At 48.2% G+C, this 25,392-nt stretch overlaps 1 protein-coding gene across 1 annotated transcript; it reads right to left on the bottom strand.

The window, feature by feature from the left end:
* Positions 1–9,260: 9,260 nt before the first annotated feature.
* On the bottom strand, positions 9,261–14,460 carry GINS3 (GINS complex subunit 3). The gene is made up of 3 exons (XM_058813623.1): positions 14,282–14,460; positions 13,508–13,741; positions 9,261–11,101 (listed from the first exon to the last, which is right to left on the bottom strand). Exons 1-3 carry the CDS (start codon positions 14,453–14,455, stop codon positions 10,871–10,873), a joined length of 639 nt encoding a protein of 212 aa, XP_058669606.1. The 5' UTR covers positions 14,456–14,460; the 3' UTR covers positions 9,261–10,870.
* Between the last annotated feature and the right edge of the window lie 10,932 nt (positions 14,461–25,392).

Raw genomic sequence — 25,392 nt, 5'->3', positions numbered from 1 at the left:
CTCGCCGGGGCCGGAGGGGAGGGACGGGGCCGCGATCGGGAACGGGGGCACCGGGAGAACAACGGGGCTGAGGGAGGGAGGCGGGAGCGAACGGGAGATGGAGACTGCGGGGGGTTCGCGGAGCGCTGGGGGTGCGGGGGCTGCACGGGGGATGGAGGCTACCGAGGACACACATCACCCTCCAGGGAACCATTTCGGTCCCAGGTGGGACTGTGATGGCCAATAGGTCCAACAGGTCCCTGTGGTCGTGGAGTCCCAGAAGCAGGGGACAGCGGGAGCCCTCGGGAGCCCCAGGTATGGCACAAGGGGTCTGGGTCTCCCTGAGAGCAGGGGAAGGTGATAGTCAAGGTGCTGGGGAGGATCAGGGGCAAGAGGGGACCTGTGCACAACAGTGATATCTGGAACACAGCCTTTGGTGGCCGCGGGATGTAAGGAGCCCTGGAGAGTGGGGACGTGAAGGACAAAGGGCTTGGGAGTATCCAGGAACAAAACCATGGATGAGAAGGGACCTGAGAGTCCTCTGGGGCATGGGAATGCAGGTTCCCCTGGGCAGAGGATGGGCCTGATCAAGGTTGCCAGGTGGTTCCAGGATAAGAAGGACCTGTGCAATGGTCCCCACAGCAGGGCCATAATGGTCTGGGGTGTGAGGGAATGGAGACATGACAGTGAGGAAGGATCACCCAGGGTGGAGGCTGTGACTGGGGTCATGATGACCCCATGCACACTGATGCTGGAGGTGTAGGGTGGCAGCTGCTTGGGGCAGAGCAGGAGGTTGTGAACCACTTGAATTCTCCTGAATTGGGACAACTGGGACATTGAGAACACAGGGCCTTGGCCTGCCCCAGAGCAAGGGTTGAATCCTGCTTGTGTCCACACTAAACAAGCCCATCCTGCCACTGTTCCTTCCTCTGTACTTCTTTGATATCACTTTAACTGTTTTTTTTTCCCCACAGCTAGGGATGTAACAACCTCCACTGCCATGCTGCCTGAGGCAACTGCACAGGACATACCATCCAAAACTGACCTTTATCAAAAAATGGGGAGCTCCTGAGGACCCCATCACCTCCTCTCAGTGGGCTTGGTTCCTCAGCACCTGGGTTGAATCAGGTATCTCAGAGCCCTCAGCCAGCCACAGTGGCCAAGAGACCCCTCTGCTTCAGGGCACCTTTGCCTGCGGGGCCAGGGATGCCTTGAGAGCAGCCACAGGCAGTGCTCCTACAAACAGCTGCTGAGGGGCTGGAGAAATGTCTGCTCATACTGACATTCATCCCTGGTACATCAATTTTAACAGCTTGTCCCAGGCTTTTTGGATGGCAACCAGGTTTCAGCTGATTTCAACCTCTCCCGCTGAGTCACCACGAGTTCTGCATCCAGGCTGCATTCATTCGCCTTTTCACCTCAAAGAGAGGAAAAGCCCATGATGTCAGGGAGCTCAGGGACTCTTAAATCCCTCAAGTAGAAGCCAGCCCCTCACCCAGCCCTTCAATGGGATCAGATCTTCCCTACTTTCAGTGCTGCTTTTCCCCCCTCTTCTGTGGGTCCAGCAACCAAGGGGTTTTCTGTGAACTGGTCAGGGATGAGACAGTGTTGGCTCTGATCTTCCTGTCATTGCATACATTTAAACCTCATCCTTCTCCTTCAGTTGCCAGGGGTTTCTATGGGAATAAATTCTTTTTCATGCTTGGGATTTATCTTTTCTGCAGCAGTCACACCTTCAAGGGGCAGAGGGGGCCATGGAACCCATGGAACTGGCAAGAGGGAAGTGGCAGAGCTAGAGGCCCTGGGACCTTTCATTTTACCTGAAATGACTCCATGAAAAAGGCAGGGACCATAAAACTCCAACACAAATGCTCCAGCATGACCCTGCTCCTCCCCCAAAGTTCCTGTTGTGATGGTGCCATCTCGACCTGGCAGAGGTGAGCTGGGACCCCAACCCTGCTGCAGGCAGCTCTGCACCCCTTGGCCACCCTTCCCACGGTGTCACCCAGTGCTGGCAGTGCCACCAGGACCCCTCCTGAGGTGTGCAGCTGGTGGTGGACAGAGCTGCCATCAGCAGAGAGGGACGTAGAGGTGACCAGCTGGGAAGCAGAGGCCTGAATCCAAGCCCCAGGGCAGGGCAGGGTTTGACACCCATCCACAGCTCCAGGCTGAGGCTGTGCTGCACGCAGGGCTGGTCGGGGGCAGGAGGAGAAGCAGCCTGGGGCAGATGTGCTGGCTGCCCAGGCTGGCTGTGCAGGACCAGGAGGATCAATGTGCTGTATTGAAGGGCTCCATGGGCATCGGGTACCACCCCAGGCACAGGCAGGCCAGTGACGACGTGCAGAGGAGTCACAGCTAAATTTAGCCTCATTTGTGCGTGAGTGTGATGTGTTTATTCTTGCCCTTAAATAAAAACGTTGTTGGGAGCCAGTGGCTGCTGGTTCTGCTTTGCTCAGCCCTGGACCTTGGCTTGTTTCAGCCCTGGATGGGTTGTTTCAGTCAAGCTATTCAAAAGAGGTAGAATCGAGAATAAGCAGTTGGTGAGACATATCCCAAAGACCTATTTTCAAAAACGCTCAGGAGCCATTTCCCAGGATCCAGCAGTGCACACAAAGCAGTGGGAGTGTGAGTTCAGTGGCTATGGGGATGTGCTGGTGCTGAGGGAGAGGTGTCTTCCAGGTAAACTGCTCCATGGGCATGGGATGACATGCTGGAGCCCTCACCATAGTGTCTTGGGCAGGCTGGTGATGGGCCCCATCCTGCATCCCACCTTGGCTGGACATCCCACCCCAGGGAAGGCAATCTGCCCCAGCCTCACATCCCCAGGGCAGCAAAAGGCACACACCTTGCTGGCTCCAAAACAATCAGAACCAGAATGACAGCAGGGCAATTAGATCTTGAGTGTCCCAAAAGAGACACTTCAATCCTTGCCCAGAGGTCCCAGATTGGTGCCAGGATGGGTTGGTGTCCCCAGAACTGCTGGGCTTCACAGGGCAGGGCTGCACTGTGGGCTGTGGACAGGGAGAGGGAGAGGGACGAGGACAGGGACAGGGACAGGCAGGAGCCAGCCCTGCTGCTCCACATCCTGACACCACACATTCCATTGAAGCTGCCTGGGAAGGTAAAATCCTGCAGGGAGCTCAGCATCCTCTCCCTGCAGCACAGCCCCCAAGCCCAGGACGGAGCAGAGGCTGTGACCTGGCCCAGGGCAGAGCTGGGCTGTGCCCTGTGTGCCCCACAAAGCATGTGCTGGGGCTGGCCAGCTGCCCGTCCCCCCCGGCCGCCTCCTGCCCTCCAAACACAGGGCTGCCAGTAATTTTCCATCCTGGCTCTGAGCTCTGCCCTAACGAGACGTTCTCCTCTGCCCCTCTAACAGGGCTGGGCCCCATTCAAGTTTCTCTGCTCATTCAGTCCCCTCACAGTTTTGCTGCTCAAGCTGCCCACCAGTCCTGCAGGATGGCTGCTCCTCTGAGCCCTGTTCCTCACAGTGCTCACAGCCCCTCTGCCTCAGGGCAAAGGGATGTTTTTGTCCAAAAGCCAGGAAAAAAAAGAAGAAGAAGAAAAAAAAGACCAGCAACCAGCCAAGAAAAATTCCCATGGCTCAGCTGCACTGGGGCCAGGAACAAGGCAGCCCTGGGGACTTTTCCCTCAGCCATTTCCAAAGCTGCCTCTGCACAGACACCTCTGCTGGAATTGAAGGTTTGGCTGCACTGGTTGGCCGAGGACATCAGAGCAAAGTTGATTTCCAGAGGAAGGTACCTGGCCCTGGAGCACTGTGCCTGCAGGGTGTGTGCTGCCTTCAGCTCCTTCCCCTTGAATGAAGCTGCTCAACTCTGACCTCCCTTTAGGCATTCACTTTGTGGGCCTGGAGAGCCACCCACCACCAAGAGACACCTCTTGCAGAGGCAGAATTCTGTGCCCATCTCTGGAGCAGGCCGCTCCATCCCCTCCTGCCCTCCCCCAGGCACAGGAGCCAGCAGCAGCAGCCCTGCCCAGGCCCACTGTGCTGCTTCTGCCACGGCCTCTGCTCGGAGCCAAGCCAGGCTTTAAATAAACCCCTGTCAGCAGAGCCCAGGCAGTGCTCAGAGTGAGGCATGTGTGTGTTTAGCAGGCTGACAGGCGTGAGACAGAGCACAGGCAGCAGGGGCTCTCTCCTCGGAGGCCAGAGACTGGCACATTCTCAAAGGCAGCATTAATCAGCATTTTCAACTGCACAGCACCTGTCACAACACAGCAGAGTTGCCCACTCTTACCTTCCCTCAGAGGATGGAATAATGCCATTTCCAAGGGCTGACCTCTCTAGCTGCAAGCTGCTGAGATGCTGTAGGGGGAGGGTGATGGATTTGGAACACTGAACTTCTGTTCTCAGAGTTTCCACAGTTCCCCAGTCCCCACCAGCTGCAGTCCCTCCTACTGATGGTCAAGAAAGCCCTCAGAGGAGCAGCCCAACACTCAGCTCCCCGTGCCTTGCACCCCACCAGCTCTGCCCCTGACCTTCTCCTTGGCCCTCAGCTGATCAATAGCTCTAACTCATCAATCCTAACGATTTCATCCCACTTCTCACTAATGCACTCCCTTGTTATGCTGCATTTGGGCCATGGACTCTGCAGATGCTGGGACAGGGGCAGAGGGCTGGCCAAAGGTGTGTCACTGCTGTCCCAGGACAGCACCTGGACTCTGAAACACCAACCTCTCTCCCTTCCTGAGGCAGGCCTTCATCTCCTCCCATAGCTCCTGGCTCACTAAACAACCACAAACCTCCCTCCCTCAGCTCTCCAGCTCTCTGCACACTCATCCTCTCCTTCCCTTTTTAGCCCTGTCCCTTGTAGAAGCCTAAGACAAAACCAAGATGAAGTCCCCAGACTGGTTTGGGGAGAGCTGGATACCAGGTGATGCCCTGGCCTGTACATCTTCTGACCTCAGGGGCTTTAAATCCAATCTTTGTATCACCCAGCCCTGGAAAGAGTGGTTTGCACCAGTGGGTGCCAGATACCCACCCAAACCCTTTTCTCTTGGGGGCTCCATGGGCTCCTGAGTCAGGATGTGCAATACCCCAGGGTCAAATGCCCCCTGAGGTGGGGCTGCAGCTGATCCTGGCAGGGCTCCTGGAGCCCCTCCACGAGCTGGGGTGCACCAAACAGGGGCCCTGCCCATCCTGGCACTGACCTTCCCTGCCAAGCCAGTCACACGCACCCCATCAATAACAGAGTGCAAGATAACAAAATGAGCTGTCACAGCCAATTAACATGCTGGGCTTAATCGGCTTGTGGGCTTGCAGGGTGGAGGTGAGGGGCTGGCTCCAGGCTGGAAGGGCCAGAGGGAGGCAGGGTGAGGTGTTTCATGGATTGCAGCCACCCCTCTCTGCTGCTCCTTGAGCCAAAGCCAGGAGCGGGAGGCCAGGGCAGTGCTTCCCACAGCCATGGCATCATCTCGGGGGTGTGTGGGCACCCCAGCCCCGGGCACGGCCAGCACGGAGGGACAGGCAGCCCGAGGTGACTGGTGTCAGACACCCCACACAGGGATTTAGCCATTTAGCCCCCAGGCACACCCTTTTGCTAGGAGAGCAGCCAGCACAAGTGCCAAACCCAAAAGGCTTCCACTTAAAGCCAGGAGGGATCTCAGCGGCTGTCGCTGAGCACCTCTCAATTAATTAGCATCCTGCTGATTCTACAATTGAGGCGATTGCTAAGGAGATTAAATCGGTCCCTGCCATAAAGCAGATGCTGTTCCCAAGGCCTGATTTGCAGTGATTTCCTTTTCCTAGAGCCTTTTCCCTGCCCTGTTGAGTCAGCTGAAGCCCCAGGGTGCTGGGGGCAGCCAGGACACAGCAGAGCACCAGAGGGTGATGAGGGTGGGAGCACTCAGTTAAATGTCACTGCAGGCCCCAGGAGGGCTCACTTGGAGGATGCCGTGTGAATCCAGAGCTGTGCTGGCTGAACTGAGCCTGGCCATCCAGGGAGGCCGTGTCTGTTCACCCCATTCTGCCTCCATCAGCAGGGACACACTCAGCTGGGCAGCCAGAGCTGCATTTGTGCACCTGAGAGCCCAAACTGAAAGGGAAAATACCAGCTCAGCCTCCAGGCAGAGCTCAGTAAATCCACCATGACTGCAATAAACCCCGCTGATTTGGTGCAAACTTGGAGTAACCCCAAATGCACAGGGCAGCAGTACATGAGTGCAGAGTACAGCCCTGCCCAGGCTTGGCTCCACTCCAGCAGCACTCCTTGGGTCCCCACCAGCACAGCTGAGAGGGAGGACTTTTCTCTGGAAGCCTTTGCAGAGGGTGTGACTCCCACAGTTGGTTTGTTGGTGCTGCCCAGGGCCTGTGTGTGGCTTGTTCCCTCACCCCAGCAGAGAAATGGCCCTTCAGCCACGTGTCCCCATGGACACAAAGAGCACTTAGGAAAGGGGCTGCAGGATGTCAACTAAACAGCCAAAACCCTGCAAATCTGGTATTTGTGAGGTGAAGGCAAGAAACTCATCTTAAATCCTTAGATCTGTCTGCAAAGATACACCCACCCTGCCCAGGATGGTCCCACAGCAAGAGAAATAAGCACATGTGAGGGCTGCTTTGATTACTCTGATTACTGCATCTGCTTCACTGCTTCCTCCCATGTGCATGGCTGCCAAGTCCCACAGCCACCTCCTCACTCCATTCTGCTCTAATGCCTGAGCAAAAAAACCACCACACTACATCCTCAGCATTTGGCAGCTTCCTGGTCTGAAGTCAGGGGGAAAATTGTCTTTTACGTTCACCAAGGGATTGTGAGGGTTTGTCACAATCCTCCTCTGGGGAAAACCCAGGGCTGTCCAGGGACCAAAGGGACAGCAAGGGGCAGGCTCTGTCCTACAAGCCACACAAGCTGAGAATCCAATTTTCAATCTCCATTTGAATTCTGCCACTTTTTTTTTTTTTTATCACAGCATCACAACAGAAATGGAACAGCACCACTGTGACACTCAGGTGACATCTCCTTACCACTGCCCACTTCCAAACACAGAAATCCCAGGAGGGTGAGTTTGGGACTGTCTTTAGGGTTGCAGTTTCTCAAGCTCATCTGCAGGGAAACTGGGATTTCTTATTCTGTGTCCCTCTATGCTCCTCACCCCCAAACCCTGCTCAGTCCATCTGCTGCCTGCACCTTGCCTCAACCCAGCAGCAGAAAAGTGGCTTTTTTCTACATCAGAGGAGACTTCTGCCTTGCCCAGGTCCAGCTGGGAATCCCAAGGAAGGTGCATTTCCCCAGGTGTGGGGAAGCACTGCAAAGAGCTGCAGCTGCAAATCCTCACAGAGGCTAATGAAAGGCAATGGACCAGTGTGCCCTGCCAATCCTGACAGAAAGGATACTGAGGCTGCTGGCACTGCCTGGCAGCCTGCCACAAGGAATAACTCTTCAAAAATAGAAGCACACTAATCTGAGGAACCTGCTGGTATTGTCAATGACATTAATGAAGTGTTTGGAAAACCAGAACAAATGCCTTGGCTTTTTGGGGCTGTGCCCCTTGTAATTTTCCACAGCAGCTGAGGAGTGTTCTGGCACACAGCACAGTGCTCCTGGGGCTGTCCTGCTCCCCAGAGAACAGCAAGGACTCAGCTCTGGGGGCTCCCAGCAAGCCTGGCCTGTGCAGCAGAGCCTGGCCAGCCCTCAGGGAAGAGACTCCCCAGAGCAATTCCCAGTGGGACACAAAGCCCATCAGGCACACTCAGTGTGCCCAGGGGAGGTGGAATCTCACTGTCTCCTCTTCCTTCTTGTTTTTGTTCCTTGTCCCAGGCCCCCTCTGGGCTCTTTTTCACCACTGTGGTCAGGACCCATGAGTGGCAAATTTCTCCCTGGCAGAAGGGTTTTGGATTCCACAGCTTTCTCACCACTTCCCTCCTGCAGCAGCAGTCAGCAATCCTTCATTTTCATTGCCAACCATGACATCCACTCCTCGTGTATGCTCTGATCTAGGACAAGGTAGTGCAACCAAACCCAGATTTCAATTAAAAATTTGAACGAAGATTCTGTTGTAACTGGTCACCCAAAAAGGTAGAAAATCACTGGCTGAAGATCAGAACAGCTTGTGCTCCTAACTCAGCCACCGTGTCTCTCATAAAAATAATACTTTGTGTTACAGTATGTCAGTTCCCAGAACATTTCTTGTTGCTGCTCAAATTTTGCCTATTTTTCACTTGATTGCAATGAAAACATTTGTGACAATAATGTAAAATGTGTCTATGGACTGATTTGTCATAAATACCTTCAATTTAAAAACTGAAGGACATGGGAGAAATAAAACTTAATAGTCCTTTTCAGACCTTTTCCAGGTAGTTCTGCAATGAAGATTTATTGTACCATTCTGAAAACACACAAGTTCTAACTCCTCTAACTCAAAAGCTTGCTGCGGTGCCATGGAAAAGGACAGCTGTGTTCACAAAAAGTAAAGAGCACTCTTCTGGACAGAAAAAAACCTAACCAATACTGTAATTTAAAATTACAGGATCAGATTTTTTAAGGGTCCTTAACTCATGGTTACTAGAAGTGGCATTGCCTTTTTACCAAAAGCCAGTGACATTGAAGACTACTTCAGGGATTTTTTTCCTCCCTATTCTGAAGGCTGTTGCACAAAATGTTGGCAAGTGAGCAACCTTCTGCTTGGATTTTGCATCCAGCAGTAGAGAAGAAAAATGTTCTTACAAATGCAGGAAAATTAGCTTGGATAGTCACCAAAGCCAGTCCAGAAACTGATGAAACTCATGATTTTGGTTATGAACCAGCTACATCCCAAGGCCAACAGCTCAGTAAAATATTTCCAATTGAAAGATGCTTCTTGCCACAGATGGACTTCAACTTGCTCCCCTTGCAGCATTGATCACAGCTCTGCCATGGTACATAAAGTGTTTGCCACAGTGCCTGGAGCAGCAGGATCTGGATAGAGACAGCCAATTCCACCTCCCACCAGCACCACAACAAAGCTGAGGTAACACAGTCATCTCTACCCATCTTATGCTCCTAAAAATGCAATTCATTAAAGCAACAGCTTATTGATTGCCTGGCAGGGTCTCTGCCACAGCCTGTGCAAGCTGCCAGACCCCACCTGGGCTAAGTCAGGCAGGAAATATTTCCACACTGGTACAACTGCACAAGTTAGCTCCTGACCACATTACCTGTAAGAGCAGAGGGATTGATTATCTCCCATGGCCACACTTGTGTAGAGACCTGGACTTTCCCTTTTGATTTTTCTGCTGTGGTGCAATTAACAACAGACTTTTCACATTATGAGCATTCCCTTACAAAACATTTATTCAAGATAAAAATCCAGAAATGGACAACTGCCAAATGCATAGGCCATTATGTGCCATTAAGTCATTAAGTGCAGCAGCATTTCGTCCTGCACATACTTCAAATACTTTGTCAGGCAAGCTTCCAGCTGGTCTCCTGTGGCAGGGCAGCTGAGGGGAGGCACTGAGGCAGCTGTGGGGGCACAGCACTGTCCCCTCTGGCCACCTCCACAGGCTGAGCTTCAACATCTCTGGCCAAGGAACAGCCCTTTGTGCTCGAGGTCTTGTTTGAGTCCAATATCCAGGGGCATCTGCAAGTCCAGGAACAGCTCCTCTGAGACTTGGATCTTGCTGTCACCTCCCAGGGAGGTGAAATAAACTTCCCACAGAAGTGGAAGTGCTCAGCAGCATCAGGATCCAGCTCCTCTGCTTAGGTTCTCCTACAGAGGCAAAGAAAGTGTCTAATTCTGCTCCCAAAGGACAACCGTGCTGACGGCTGCAGGAACTAATCCCTACAGAGACAACAACATCTTCTGTCTCCATCCAATGGGACTTGAGATGATCCAGGTTTAAGGGCATCCACAAGGGGTGATAATCACTGTGCTGTTTGTTCAGCCAGTCCCAAATCCAGTCACTCCCACTGGCAAGGATGACATTTACCAGGATCACATTCCTAGATTCATTTGGATGGATCAGAAGGAAGGAAGCTCAGTTCATTTGCTCTGTCCCTTCTACTAACCAAATTTAGAAATCAGACGAATTTCTCACGGAGGAACAAGTATCTCAAAGGTTGATAATGGGGCAGAGTTTCCATTGAAGTTTCTGCTTTTGATCTGGTCCAGACTTTACTCTTTGCTGCTTTCTGCTTCCTCCTCTGTAGAACACCCATCACAGAGACAAATCCAGTACAGAAGCCACAGGCATCAAACAAGAACTCCTTACTGCACAGCACCAAGGTCACAAGGGCCAAAAAGGGAGAGGGAGGACAAGGCAGCAGGAGACCTGTGCAGCCACTTGCTGTGAAGGTTTGAGGAGGTATTTCCCTCCAGGGCACTGGTACTGTGTACAGGACTCAGCAAAGAAAAACATTCCTGCCTCACTAAGAGCACCTGTTCCACCTCAGTGTATAAGAAATGAAAAAAAAAATAATGCTGTATCACATTTTTTCCACATCACTGGGGCTCTCTAAAGAACAGGGAACCTGGAAACAGCTGTTCAAAGAATCAATAGTTGTTTCCAGGAGGTTGGGATGGGGAGGACAAGATGAAATACATAAATTGCATTTCTGTCCAGATCTGATATTGTAAATATCAATTTGGAGCAATAATTAGTATTTATTACCCTTTTAGAAAGTCCTCTCACAGCCTTTCAGCCACCTAGCAAACACTTTAGCTGCAACTCCTCAGGAGTGCTATGAGTAAGCTGTAAGGCTGTTCAGTGGTGTCATCTGGCTTTTGTACCCTTGCCCTCTGCCTTTAAAATTTTCATTAGTTTTACCCAAAGCTGCTACAGAGAAGAATGCCCATTAATGGACAGGGAGCCTGTCCTTCCCTAAACTGATTGATTTTTCTCTTCTACAACAGGCTGCAAATCTATATTCCCCACTGTAACTTCATGTTCTTCAGACTTTTAACCATCCACTTCCGTGAGCTTCCTTTTCCCGTAGTTCTGCACCAGACTGGAAGCAGTGATTTGAGAAGCCTGTCCCTTTTCCCAGCACTGGAAGTCATTCAGCCCTTTCTGGCCCACTTGAAAGAGAGCCCTCTCCAGCTCGTCCAGGCGTGCCACCAGCGCAGACGTGTCCTCGTTGTAGGCGTTCTGAGAGGAGTCCATGATGCGGCGGAAACGGGCAACGAACGTCTGAGGGGACACACAGAGTCACTGACAGGTAACACAGAGCCACCAGCTCACACCTGGAGCCCTGAGCTGTCGCAAATGAACAGCCAAAGTTTAGGCTGCTCTTCACAAGTTCTACAGCCAGCACAGCACTTGTTAAGCTTGGCTACAAAGACAAAATCAAATACCTGATATCGGATGGGAAGCAAACACAGAATCGGATTTTGGCTGCTTCCCCAAAACAGGCTTGAGGAGACCACAGGATACAACACAGTTATGATCTATTCTGTCTCACTTCTCAAGCAATCATTGCTTTAGAGCAGGAGGAACGAATCTCATATCACAGGAATGTACAAGCTGCAAGTAGTGAATGTCCTGGAAGCTAAGCCAAACTGCTGCTGAAAAGCACTCAGTATGCTAGAAAAACATTTAACCATGAAAAAGGTGAAAAACCAAACCAGTCTGCAACTTATAAATAGCAGTTTGAAAAGCTAAGCAACAAGATATATTTAAGGCATTTTATTTTCCTCTCTATCTTTGCTTTTGGGAACTGGAAAAAAAAGGGTCAGAACTCTTTGAAAACTGTGCTTTGTTATTTCAGGAGTTGTTTTTTGAATTGCCAGAACTTATAGGATAAAGTAATAGGTTAAATAAGGATAAACTTATAGGTTTTTAACTCAGCACAACTCCCCCCTTGTTTGCTTCTAAAAAGAGAAATCAAACCTGGCATGCTTTGATTTTTCTGTCAATAAGTAATGAATTCTACTGTGGCTTTTTCCCCTAAGATATCCATTAGCAGAAAAAGAAAAGACAAGGAAAAGCGTGGGCACCTCCTCAATGCACAAAGCACATGTTCAGTGGACAGCTCCAAGAAAGCAGCAGCACTTTAAACCTCTCTACATCAGCCTTAATGTAAAGCACAGAGAAAGGGAAAAAAATGCAATAAAAATCATCCCAGCCCACTTAGAGAGCTGGCTGAAGAGATCTCAGAGCTGTTAGTGGTTATGTTTAAAAGCTCAACAAGACTGAAGCCTGGAAACAGACAAAGATGACATCTCTCTTTTAAAAGAGAAAGGGGAGATGGAGAGGGAGAAGGGAAGAGCCAGAGAATTATAAATCCTTCAGCATCAATTCCTGGAAGCATACTGGAACAAAGAAGCAATACAGAAACTTCTGCAAGATAATAAAAGAATCACAGCCACCATGGACTTGCCAAGAACACATTCCCAGAGCCCAGCCTGGTTTCCTGCTAGGGCAGGGTGCCAGGCCTTGCACAGGCAGGAAGAGCAGCAGAGGGGCATCTGTCATGGGCCACTGCTGGAAGAGGCAGCCAGACCACCCAAAGATGGTCAGGAGAGACAGAAATCATCCACAGCTCCTGTCAGGAGGGAAGAACACACTGAGTGGAGTTCCACTGGGGTCTCTGTGGAACCAGCTACTGCTTGAGATGTTAATTAATGAGCTTACTAAAGGAATAGAAGCTGTGCTTATTAAATCAGCAAGCAACATGCAGGAGAAGGAGAAGGGCTGACTACAGGCATGTCAGAGAGCAGAAGTCTTAATTCATAGCAATCCTGACTAATTAGAAAGATGGTGTGAAAACAATAGGCTGTCATTCACCCAGAAGGTTTTACATGAAGGCAGAAATAGCAGAGTCAGGAAATTATTTGTTCACAGATGCAACCTGTACCATCTCACTAAGGACTGCAAACCAAACACAGATCCCTGTGACTGCATCGTGACAAACCAGATGCTGCACCAAGATGAGCCAAGAGCATCACAGCCACACAAAACTCACAAAGCAATCCTTCTGTTTTCAGCAGCACAAGCCCTGAGCATGAGACTGCACTGCTGTTCAGGGCATGGTGTGGTGGATGCAGATCCACTGGAGAGGCACCAGCAGTGCACAATGAGGGCACTGAGGTTAGGGAGCATGACCCATAGAGAAACATCAAATGAACTGGGACTGCTGCAGGAAGGAAGAGAATAATCTGTCCTCAGCATTTACTTGGTATGAGACAAACAGAACAGAGCTTGTATTGCTGTGAAGGAGCTTTGGTTCAGCCTCCTAAGGTGAGGCTGGCAAGGTACTGAAAGAGATTGCCCAGAGCAGGTGAGCTCTCAGTGTTAGAAAGATTTAAAGACAGGTGTAGTTAAATAATCCTGTATCTCCTCTAGTCCTGTTTTACAGGATTTTATGAAATACCATACCCACAGTGTGGAAACCCCAAGCTAAAATTACACTCCTGGATGCACAGTGGAGGCTTCCAGCCCCAGCCTATGCAGCTGCCAAGAGGGACATCCATATTCAATCCAGAAGTCATCTGGATTAAACCAGGATATTTTTCCTGAAGACTGCTAAGCAGCTGGGAATAAAACGAAGACAGAAAAATGCAAATCTAAGTTTCAAGACCTGATTCAGATACTTGCCTGCAGGATAGTCTGAGCTATCTCAGGATTCTCTGGATTCTCAAAATTCAGGAGCTGTGAGCCAAATCCATAGTAGTAGGGCCCCATTTTATGTAGATCAACCACGTTGGCATCAGCACTGAACACCGTCCTCCAGGCTTCCTTGTAAATCTTTGGCAGCTCCACAGAGATGATTCTCCTCTTGCTGTCATGCAGCCCTTTAGCAAGCCACAGGGGGATTTCCAGCTTCGATCCCTGCGGGAACCAGAGAAGCCAAAAGTTATCCCTGACATCAAAGTACACCTCAAGCAGCCCCAAAGACAGACTGAACTTTATCTATGAAGATCCAGCATTTAAAAAGTCAGACTTGTTTTCAGAGCAGTTCTTTGTGACTGCAGCATAAACCAGACACACTTTAGAGGCCTTACTACCGCAAGACTCAGAAAGTGGATTTATATTGACGCTCTGTGGTTTAAGATTGTCAGCTGATGAACTAGCAAGAGAAAAAGAAGGGGGGGAAAAAACCCTAAACAAGCAAAGTGTATATAATAAAAGCAAAATAACTTAAGGGAAAGTAGCGGAGAGCATCCTTGCAGTGACCACCAAGAGAGGGCGGCCGGGCCTGGAGGCGCGACAGGAGGGGCGGGAGAGGCGGCGGCCCCGGGACAGAGCCCCCCGCTCCCCGTCCCCTCCCGAGAGCGACAATCCCGTGTCCCGTGTCCCCTCCCGAGAGCGACAGTCCGGTGTCCCGTGTCCCATCCCTAAAGCGACAGTCCCGTGTGCCCTCTCCGTTACCTCCGGGACGGACTCGGCGCTGCTGGCGCCCTGCCCCACCAACACGGCCAGGCGCGGCAACGCGCTCTCGGCGCGGCCCGGCAGCTTCTCCTGCGACATCAGGATATCGTCCAGCGAGAGGAAATTCTCCTCCATGCCCAGCCCGGGGCCCACGGGGAAATACGCCTCGGACATGGCCGGGCCGCGGCTCCCGCCAGCCCGTGAGGCACCGCCCGCCACCGGCACCGCGCATGCGCCGGACCCGCCTCAAGCCCGGCGCCGCTGAAGGGGAACCGGGACCGGGACCGGGGACTGGGATCAGGATCAGCACCAGCACCAGCACAAGCACAGGCATCGGCACCGCGGCTGCCCCAGCGCTGGAGCTCCGCAGCCGCTGCCGTCCGTCCCCCGCCCCACAGCCCGAGCTGCGTTAAAGAGGAGTCTCGGAGCTGTATCAGGACAGCCTCACACTGGGATTGGGTTTTGCGGGAAATTCTTCGCTGTGCGGGCGGCGAGGCCCTGGCACGGGCTGCCCAGAGCAGCTGTGGGTGCTCCATCCCTGCAGGTGGCCACGGCCGGGTCAGACCGGTTTGGAGCAGCCGGGGATGGCTGCGGGTGTCCCTGCCCAACAGCGCTGGATCAGGATGGGCTCTGGAGGGCTGGATCAGGATGGGCTCTGCAGGGCAGGATCGGGATGAGCTCTGCAGGGCAGGATCGGGATGGGTTTTGCGGGGCAGGATCGGGATGAGCTCTGCAGGGCAGGATCGGGATGAGCTCTGCAGGGCAGGATCGGGATGGGCTGGGCAGGGCCGGATCGGGATGAGCTCTGCAGGGCAGGATCGGGATGGGCTCTGCAGGGCAGGATCGGGATGGGCTGGGCAGGGCCGGATCGGGATGAGCTCTGCAGGGCAGGATCGGGATGAGCTCTGCAGGGCAGGATCGGGATGGGCTGGGCAGGGCAGGATCGGGATGGGCTCTGCAGGGCAGGATCGGGATGGGCTCTGCAGGGCAGGATCGGGATGGGCTCTGCCGGGCAGGATCGGGATGGGCTGGGCAGGGCAGGATCGGGATGGGCTCTGCAGGGCAGGATCGGGATGGGCTCTGCAGGGCAGGATCGGGATGGGCTCTGCCGGGCAGGATCGGGATGGGCTGGGCAGGGCAGGATCGGGATGGGCTCTGCAGGGCAGGATCGGGATGGGCTGGGCAGGGCAGGATCGGGATGGGCTCTGCAGGGCAGGATCGGGATGGGCTGGGCAGGGCCGGATCAGGATGAGCTCTGCAGGCCCCTCCTGCCCAGAGCACTCCGGGATCTCTGCTCGGGCCCGGCTGCCCTGCCCTGTCCCCCTGAGCCCCGCGGCGCTGAGGGCGCTGCCCCGGCCCGGCCCTCAGAGCGCTGTTCTCTGTGAAAAATGCGTATTTTATGATTGGCTTTTCAAATATTAAAATGAAATATTAAAATATTATATGTGTTATGTTAGAAAGTTATGCTGTATTGATTTTCTTAAGTAGTGTGTTAAACATAGGTTATAAGGTTAAAATAGAAACTATGCTATGTAGAATAGTTTTTGTTTTTAAAGAAAGGACTCGCACCGAGGTAGCAGCCACAGGACACCTAAATCTTTCAGAGAAAGAGAATTTATTGCTCTCTTATCAGAAGAAACCAACTTCTCCCCGCCTCGCTCAGCCATGAAGACGCTATCAGGATTCAGAGGAAGAAGTTGACAATGACCAGACAGAATCCTGTGTTTGAAAGGAATTTATGCATCATGTATGAGATATATGAATATGAAACAGGTTTTTAAGGGTTAATCCTCTTAACGTGGGTCCTTTTTCGGGCTTATGTTGCCCAGAAAGAGGTACCCGGACTGTCCATAACTCTTTGTCTTTATTGTCTCATATGGTCCTAATCCAAATTGTCCAAATTATTATTACTCTAATTATATTGCTATTTTTATAACCATTTTATTATCATTAAACTTTTAAAATTAAAAAAAAAACCCAAGTGATTGGCATTTTTCACAGGCTCCAACACCTCCATGCACATCCTCCAGGCAGTTTGTGGGAAGCCAAGGGAATGCTGCCCCTGTGCTTGGCTCTGCCCATGTTTCTCCTTGGCAATTGAGGACGTGGCTCACTCTGCAGAGCACATGATCAGGCCGATGGATGAGGCTGTGCTGAGTAGGCAGAAGGCAGAGCAAATGAACTGTGTATACCTTGGGTTTCAAGGGGAGGCTACAGCCCAAAGTAATTTTTTTAGTGCAGTAATACAAAGATTCAAGTCATGTTTTGGTGGCAGAATCACATACCCTGTGCTAAATTCTGGGTTTGGTTGTATAAGGATAAAAGAAGTGGTTATCCCCCACTTTTATCAGTGTTTTACATCATTTTAGAGCCTGACCTTGTGGGTTTTATGCTCATTGTTTTGTTGTTGAGAAAGTAATTCATTTTTCATCAGATTAAAATTTTCTTGCTATTCCCTGAGCTGTATATGCTGAAAACATTACTTTTTCTATAGACAGCGGTCTATAAAATAACATTTAAATAATCTAGTAAATATTCCAGTCTTTGTTCTGTCGAGGAAGGAAAACAAACAATTGAGCAGTGTTGCAACACCTGACAATTTCCCTGAGAAATAATCATGGAGTTATTTATAGAGGGTTTGATGACTTTTTAAATGACATTTTCAGTCCATGACTAAGGCGTGGCCCAATGCATCTTTAATCATCTGTTAATTCTTACGACCTCAGCATTCTTCCTGCTGCTGTTTGCTCAGGCTGGATCCACTATGATTTGTTACTGTTTTGTCATCATTAATTAGCAAGTTGGTGCTTCAACATCTTCATCAAAGCCAGACCCATGCAAAATAATAAAATCCGAACCAGTTTATTAAATCTTGTGTTGTTTTATTTCATACTGAGAAAAATAAAGCACAGGCAGTGTGGGCTGAGACCTCAGGATGGTGTGTGTCACTTCCACGTCCCCTGGGTCCCAGGGCAGCCTGTGTTACAAAAACCCAACCAACAGAGGTGTTGTGAGCTGTGTGAGCAGCAGAAATGAACCCACGTGTGTTTGTCAGTGAGACACCCACACACTGCTGATGCCAGTGCCAGGTACATCCAATACTGACAGCAGCTGTGAGGGCAATGCAGGCCCCCAAAGAGAGATTTCCTGTAAAGCTCATTTCTTGTAGGATGCTGGATTTCTTTCTGTAGCATAGAAAACAGGCTTTATATTAATTTTAGCAACACTAACTATTGTCCTGCATTGGTTTTGTTTGGGTTTTTTTTTTTTTTTTTTTTTTTTTTTTTTTTTTTTTTTAATGAGAGATTAAAACTCTCTGTTTGGAAAATAAATCCTCCTATCCTTGCACATTTTCCAGATGAGTTGCAGAGCAATTTCTGAAAGCTCTTTCTAAAGGACAGTTCTGACAAAATTATAATTTGCTGAATTGGATTAGTAAAAGTATTCCCTGCTTAATGAGGTTTAGGAAACAAATCTCTGCTAAATATGAAAGTGTGCACTTTGTGAGTGAGAAGAGAGAACAATGCAAATGGAATATGCAGGCTAAGACATCTGGAAAAAGAAGAAAGAAAAGCACAATTTCCTGTGTCCTGAGATGCCTCAGCCTCCAGTGTGTGTACAGAAATAAGCATCAAGATGCAGAAAGCACAAAGTACTGGGTAAAGCTGAAAAAACACAGAGGGAAAGATGTTTACACTCACTGTAAAATCAGCTGAAGAATGGTTCTTTTGTGACAATTTTAAAAATTAATGAGTTTGGAAGACAAAATTATGTCAACCCTTCTCATCCAGAGAAAGGTACCAGGCAGGTTCTTATTCTTGAACACTTTTGTGTGAATCTTAGTGTAAATATATGCATAAGGAGTCAGCATCCTCAACCATATTATATTTTCATAAATATGATTTCAAGGCCTTCCTGAAGGAAAAGGAATGTTCTGTGTCATACCTGATATATGCCAAATATTGAGTAATGACAGAGAAAAGGGTTATGGAATTAAGGTTGAGCTGTGATGAATAAACCCCAAGTCACTTGAAGGTACAATAGATAAATTAAAGGATTGCAAAGTACAGGAAAGAGTAAAATCTTAGAAATCGAGGAACAGCCTGTTACATCTGATCTATAGTCTTCTAAAATCTTGAATTCCACAGAATTCAGCCAATTTAATATCAGATAAATTTGGGGAAGCCGGGTTGTTACCTGCTTCCTCCCTTTGATCAGAGCAGCCCGAGTCTGTGTGTGCTGCAGACCTGCTGAGCTCTGTCACGTCAGCATCTGCATGGGGGTGATGACAGAGGCAGCTGATGGACCCTCCCTATTTAAAGCTATTTAAATAGCATCAAATACACCGAGTAACTCAGCTAAAGGAGCTGCAGGATGCTGGTGAGAGAAGGAAGCACCTCTCTCCCTGTGGCTTCTCCTTACCCTACTTTTTAAGGTCGAAGTGGGAGAGGAATCATCAGTCTCCACGTATTGGACTAAACCACAGCTCAAATTGAGGTTAATCTTGAATCTTTTTCCCCTCTGAGGCAGAGAGGATTAGAGAATGATTTGCTTTTCTTATTTGCATGGGTTATCCAGCAATCAGAAATGCTGGCAGGGTTTACTGCTGCCTTAGCATCCCTAGATGAGATATCTGACAGAGTTTCACTGTCTGACCTGGCCGAAGGATCCTGAGTAGCACCGAGCAGTAGTAGAAGTGTGGTGTTCACACTGCTGAGAGCAGAGCTGCAGGAGGGCAGCACTCCCCCTAACACACATCCCTCACCCCCAGCCCCGGGCACAATGTCTGAGCTGCTTTAGATAATTATTTACTAAGTAAGCAGCTAATGCTCCTTAGCTACTCCTTTCCCTCCTGGAAGTTCCACTTCACAAATTTGCATTTCCTAATCAGTTAACTTGCCCGTGGCAGTGGGAGACCTCATTTGTAAATCGTGCTTTGTCTTTGCTGCCCCTTTGTTGTGCAAATACGGGTGTATCACTCAAGTGAAGCAATTGGCTTCAGTAGGATTATCCTGAGGGAGTTGGGTGCTCTGTCACATGAATAAACTCTGCTCTCCAAGGACAGGTTCTACAGTCCAGCACAGCTTCATCTTTTGAAGGAAAAAGGGGTAGCAGCACAAATCAGTAATTAAATTGAGGAGATAATCACTTTCCTGTTCAATTTATCTGCAAATGTGAGATGTTCTGCAGCAGTAGTAAGGACGCATCATATTCATATTTACATCTCAGAGTATCATTCCTTTTCATGTGGAGGAAGTGTGGAGGATTGTGTCCTCACATAACCACACATATTGTGGATGGGAGAACAGCTACAGATGAAATGATGGGATTTAGGGTAACCAAACATCCTATGGCAAGGATCTTTTGGCTTCCACCTTCCAGAAACAGTCCCTTAGCCAGAAGGCAGCTGGGAGTCTGGCCAGCTTATACAGTGAATTTCAAAATCTTTTAAACACCTTCTAAAAAAGGAGTATTGAAGTCACAAGATCAACCAGATGCTGTATATTGCATTGCAAAAACAAATTCTGAAAGAACAAAAACATTTCTAGAATTCCAATATTTTTCCCCAGCTGTCATTCTCTCTGTTATTATGCAGGAGTGGATTCAGCACTTTCCAAGGCTTTTTCAACCATTGTGTAATTTTTCTGGTAGGTGAAGAGTCACAGTTAAATCAGCAGCAGGCATTTACAGAAAGTTTCTTGTTTTAAGCAGTAGTGCCATGTTGCTAAAACTTTTGATGGTTTAGTTTGGAATGCTTCCAAAATTATTGATGTTTCTTCCATTTGGAGTTCCCTAGATGACAATTCACTGTTGTTTTTGTTCAGAAGTGTGGGAAAATTGTAATTGTGACAACTGCCTTTAACAAGAAATTAAGGAAATTGCCGATGACTGTGCAGAATTGCTGATGACTGTGCAGCAAATTCTAAAAGGGTGACATTTCTCAAACTTTTGGTGTCTCAAGGTGACTGTGATGATGTGAGTAGAAAACTCACAGTATTTTATTTTCTTTCACATCCACTCACTTGATGGGGATGAAAGAAAAGTACTGTGTTCATTCTTGACAGAGAGACCCCTTCCTACTCCTAAAGCACTCAACCTGCTGAGCAAAACAATGAATCCTTTCCACAGCATAAAACATTAAACATCAGCAATTTCTTTTTCTTGTGTCTCACCATTCATAGTAAATATCCCAGGGAGATGTTGGAAATGATGCTCTTCCAATTAAGTTGCATGAACTCCAACTCTATTCAGCTGAAGGCTGTTCAATGCCCAGAGACAAAAAACATCTAATGAATCAATCTTTGTGCACAGAAAAAAAAAAAAAAAAAAAAACAAACAAACTTTCTTTCTTTCTTTTTCTTTTTCTTTTTTTTTTTTTTTTAAGGAAACTACATAAAAACTAGAAGCTGATGACCTCTTTGAAAGGAAGAGACAGGAGTGGGTTGCTATATGAGCTTCACTTTCTAAATGATGTTGGGGCTTTTTTTTCTGAGCTATCCAGGACATTTCCAGTAAAAACAAGCTAAAATATGCAGCTTTTACTGCTGTGAAAAAAAGATTATTCTTTGCCTTTCAGACTCAGATAAGCAATTGTAAATCCAGCCACAGATATTTTTCATGCTTTTCTCTTTATATCCTAACACTCCTGTTCTTCATTCTAGGTTATCACTCTTGTTTTTATTACTCTGGAGAGTTTTAAAGTGAGTTAGTGAAAAGTGAAAAGAAAATAAAAAGCAACCCTATGTTTTTCTCAAGATCCAGAATGAGAGTGTGAATTCTGAATTGCAGAGAGCGGGTTCCTACCAACTCACATATAAGTAATCAGTCAGTTGCTACAACATAAATGCCAACAGTTTATTCACTGCCTTCATTCAGATTTCTTCTATCTGGCTTCCTCACAAGCTGGAGAGGATGCACTCATCTGCATCTCTGTGCTCTTTTAGCCATGGTTTCAGCATTACTCCAGCCCTTCATCTGCCAGCACTGGATGAGCAGAATGCTGATACTCCAGGCCTGTTTCAGAGCATAAATGCTCCTTTTGGCCCCTGGCTCGCTGTCTTTTTGGCAGCAGAATCTCTGAGTTCCTTAAATCTGATTGCCTCTTGGCTGCTGCTTTTCAGTTCTGGACTGTGGGTATGTGGTCAGGCTGTCCTGTGGTTTTTGAGGCATACTAGAGCAGGAAAAGATCCAAATTGTTTCTTCTCTGATTAGATATGGGAAAGGAAATCTAACAGCACCTCACTGGAGCACACTGCATTGTGTCAAAAAGTAGAGAACCTTGTTCTTAACTTGCGAGGAAGCTTTTCATCCTTCAAGGAAAGAAATGCTGTAGAAATGTCAGGTTACACTGAATACATGCTGAGAATATGGCTGAAATAATGGGATTACAGTCCAAACGAGCACACCAAAAATTCCGTGTCCCAGTGAGAAAGACTATTAATATAATATCAACGAGGAGTTCTGTGAGGAGCAGAGCAAACCCTGTTTCTTGCTGGCATTCCTGGTGTCATGGGGAGATGGAGAGGTGGCTGCTGCAAATTAATTTCTAGAGGTTGGCAGAGAGCAGCAATTTCTGAGCTGTTCAAAGGCATTACAGGCAGAATTTATGAGGGAGACACTCCCACTGAGTCATGAGAAGCAGAAAGGACACCCTTGCTTTCTAAACCCCTTCTCAGAGACAAGATGCAGCTGGTTGCACCCCAGACTTGGTCTATGGTTTGTGTCTAAAGGATTATCTAGGTGTAATTGAGCCTTTGTCCTTCAGGAGTAAGGATGGTAAACTAAATACATTTATATGAATAAAATAACTTATTTATTTGAATTGATGATGATTAGATTAGAAGATCTTAATCAGAATTATTTACTACACAGAATAGGCTGTGCACTACCTGTGCACTATTTATTGCAGCATTATTGAAGCAATTGTGTCCAAGTCTGCAAAATAATTATTAGGTAGAGATTGATGTTACCCACCCATAGCAAGGATGGGCAAATCTGTTTTGCTCCTGTGATGTTTAACTTTGGGGTTGATGAGTGTGGCTGGTCTCAGCATTCTCCAGCACCAAAAGCAGCTGACCCTCCTCTTCCTCCTCCATTCAGCTCTGCTCACTTTTGCACTGGGTGAGTCTGGAGCTGTTTCAGCCCCAGGCAGGCAGAGCATCTGACACAAAGGGGTGCCTGTGGGGCCCTGCAGGTTCCCCCCACATCATTTTCCAGGGTATTTTCCAGGCAATCCCAGGTGTGGGAGCTTGGGAAGCATGGGGGGAGAGTTTGAGAGGTTAACCATTGGAGTCCAGGGACTGAGGGGAAAATGCAGTTGGTTTTGAGCATCCTATCTGGAAGAATTCCAGTGATTCACAGTGTGGGGGAATGCAAAGAAGAGACAAGACAGGCAGCTTGCATGTCTGACAGCTGAATGGCTCTGTAGTTCTGAGAACATCCTGTCTCAGTGTACCCTCAGATCTGACAGCTTTGCTCTGCCAGGCAGGCTCTGTGATCCTGTAAAGTTTATCTTGGTTTTCATGAAACACCCCTGTACATGCCCAGCAATATTTCTCATTTCCAGCGAGCCAGCAGTGTGCAAGTGCCAGCAGCTAAATATCCAGGAATGTTATATTCAAAAGTGACAAAACCCCAGGAGATGTGTTAAAAGCAAACACATTTTCTCTGGACTTTGTGGCTTGTACTCAGTGGCAGCCTTTATCACACAAACGCAGATGAGGATTTTTGACAGGGTTTTAACCTATTCTAGGAGAAGCTGCATATCTTTTGATTTCCTCATTTTTCTTATAATCCTGTATTTACAAGCAGAGTTAGTAAAATAACAGAAAAACACATTAAGTGGAGAAGGTTTGGCAAACACAGCATAATCTTATTGAGATGACTGATGGGTTTAGATCTTGTTTTCAAAAAAAGGAGTTCAAAAATCTATCTCCTCACAGAATTACAGGCAAAATATCTCCATGGTATAAATAGATGTAAATCCACTACAGAAAGTGCAGCTTTCATCAGAACCACTGAGGGTGATTTTGTTGTTTTGTTGATGACATCAACATGTATCTGTTGATAACAACTCAATATTACAATTAGCAGTCCTTAAAGACAGTGACACCTTTGATGGTTGCCTCAATGCAAATGCTTTGTTTTTGTTCTCTTTTGACTAATAGTCTCCATCTTAGAGCCTCAGAGTGCATTAAGTGTTGTGTCACAGACATTTTTGCCTTTCCCTGATGTCCCTTCTGAGACTTGCTTGCAGGGCAGAGTTGTTTCTGTGCTCCAATTCTAAATGCCCACAATTCTATGGCTTTTCTAGTAGAGATGTCAGACTGGATGGTGGTTGTTTTTCACTTCAGGTGAAACACGATAGAGTTTGTGGTTCCTAATGAGCCCGTTCCACAAACCAAGTCCCAGCTTTTTGACAGTGAAATGTGTGAGTCAGACCTTGTAGATAAAGGTCTTATGCAACTGCTTGAAATTGCAGCAGGTTGTTTATCACATCCTTAGCATTCAAGCCTGCTTTGGCTTTAAGCATCAGGAAGAATTTTGTGGCAGAGCAGCGCACTGGATCTGTCAGGGTTGGAGTTAACTTTTGTCACAGCTGCCTGGGTGGTGCATTTGTGCCTAAAGCAGCGCAGGGCTCCTCCTGCTCCCTCCTGCAGTCAGGGCTGGGGTGAGCTGAGAGATGGGGAAGTGTTGGATTAAGCTGATTAAGCTTTTTTTTTTTTTTTTTTTTTTTTTTTTTTTTTTTTTTTTTTAGAGATGGGGTAACTGAGAGGTGTTTCAAAAATTTTTATTCTATATTCAGGGAAGCTTAACCCAACAGGGAAAGGACATAACCAAAGGGATATTCCACTTATCATGACAGTAAAAGCTCAGGGAGAGGAGGTGGAGCAGGGGGATGTTTGTGCTCTCAAGCAATGCTGCACATCACAGAATCACAGAAGTTCAAGACTGGAAGAGACCTATAAGATCATCAAGTCCAGCCGATGTTCTAACTGTTCACTAGATCATGGCAGCAAGTGCCACATCCAGTCTTTTTTTGAATTCTTCAAGGGATGATGACTCCACCACCTCACTGGGTAAATGATTCCAGTATCTGACCACTCTTTCTGTGAAATATTTCCTTCTTAATTCTAACTTACATCTCCCTTGACGCAGCTTGAGGCTGTGTCCTCTTGTTCTATCTGTTGTCGCCTGGAGAAAGAGGCCGACCCCCAGCTCACCACAGCCACCCTTCAGGAAGTTGTAGAGAGCGATGAGGTCGCCCCTGAGTCTCCTTTTCTCCAGGCTGAACAACCCCAGCTCGCTCAGTCGCTATGAGCCCCTTCTTCCCAGGCAGGGACTGGGCATCTGCCTGCCAATGGGAAGTAGTGAATGAATCCTTTTTGCTTTTTCTTTCCCTGTTGAACATGAGCCATGAGTCTTTTCACCTTCCTCTCTTTCTCCCCTCAGAATGGAGTGAGCAAATGGCTGGATGGGTGTTTGGCTGCTGGGTGAGCAGCTCAACCCATCAGGAGCACCAGAAAACAGCAGACACTCAGCTCCTGCTCCCAATAAACATTGCTCATCTTGCTTCCCTGCATGGGGTTGCATGGTTATTGCAGGATGTTCTTCTGCTTTGACTTTTTCACCTACTTTTACATTTTCCCTCACATTCAATTTCCTTCCAAATAATTAGTTGTGGAAGTAATGACATCATCTCAATTTGCTCTGACTGCCCACGCCAAAACAGCTGGCAATTTCTGCAAGGCTGATTAGGAATGGCACCCTTCAAAACATTGAATTCAACTAAATTAGCATTTAGTTTTCAGAGAGAATGTCTCATGGAAACCCAGCCTCCTGAGATGTCAGAGATGTCTTCACACTAGTGGAGAGTACAGTTATTTCACAATTTTTGTTATTTCCTTCTTTTCAGCTTTTCTTTTGCTTGTGCTTCCTGCAGTTTTTATAGAAAGATATTTTTTAAAAGTGGGTGAACTGGTTCGTTACTAATGGTGTTTGCTCTGTATAACGATGGGCATTTCTAGCAGAATCCATCCTTTTAATCCAATTCTTTGCCACATCTACACAAAGGGAAACAAAATGCCTTTAGGACATCATATTTGTAAAGA

Source organism: Ammospiza caudacuta, chromosome 13 (genome assembly GCF_027887145.1).
Source record: "Ammospiza caudacuta isolate bAmmCau1 chromosome 13, bAmmCau1.pri, whole genome shotgun sequence".
In the NCBI taxonomy this organism is placed as follows: Eukaryota; Metazoa; Chordata; class Aves; order Passeriformes; family Passerellidae; genus Ammospiza; species Ammospiza caudacuta.
The sequence above is the reverse complement of the archived record's forward strand: the minus strand, read 5'-3'. Positions and strand labels throughout refer to the sequence as shown.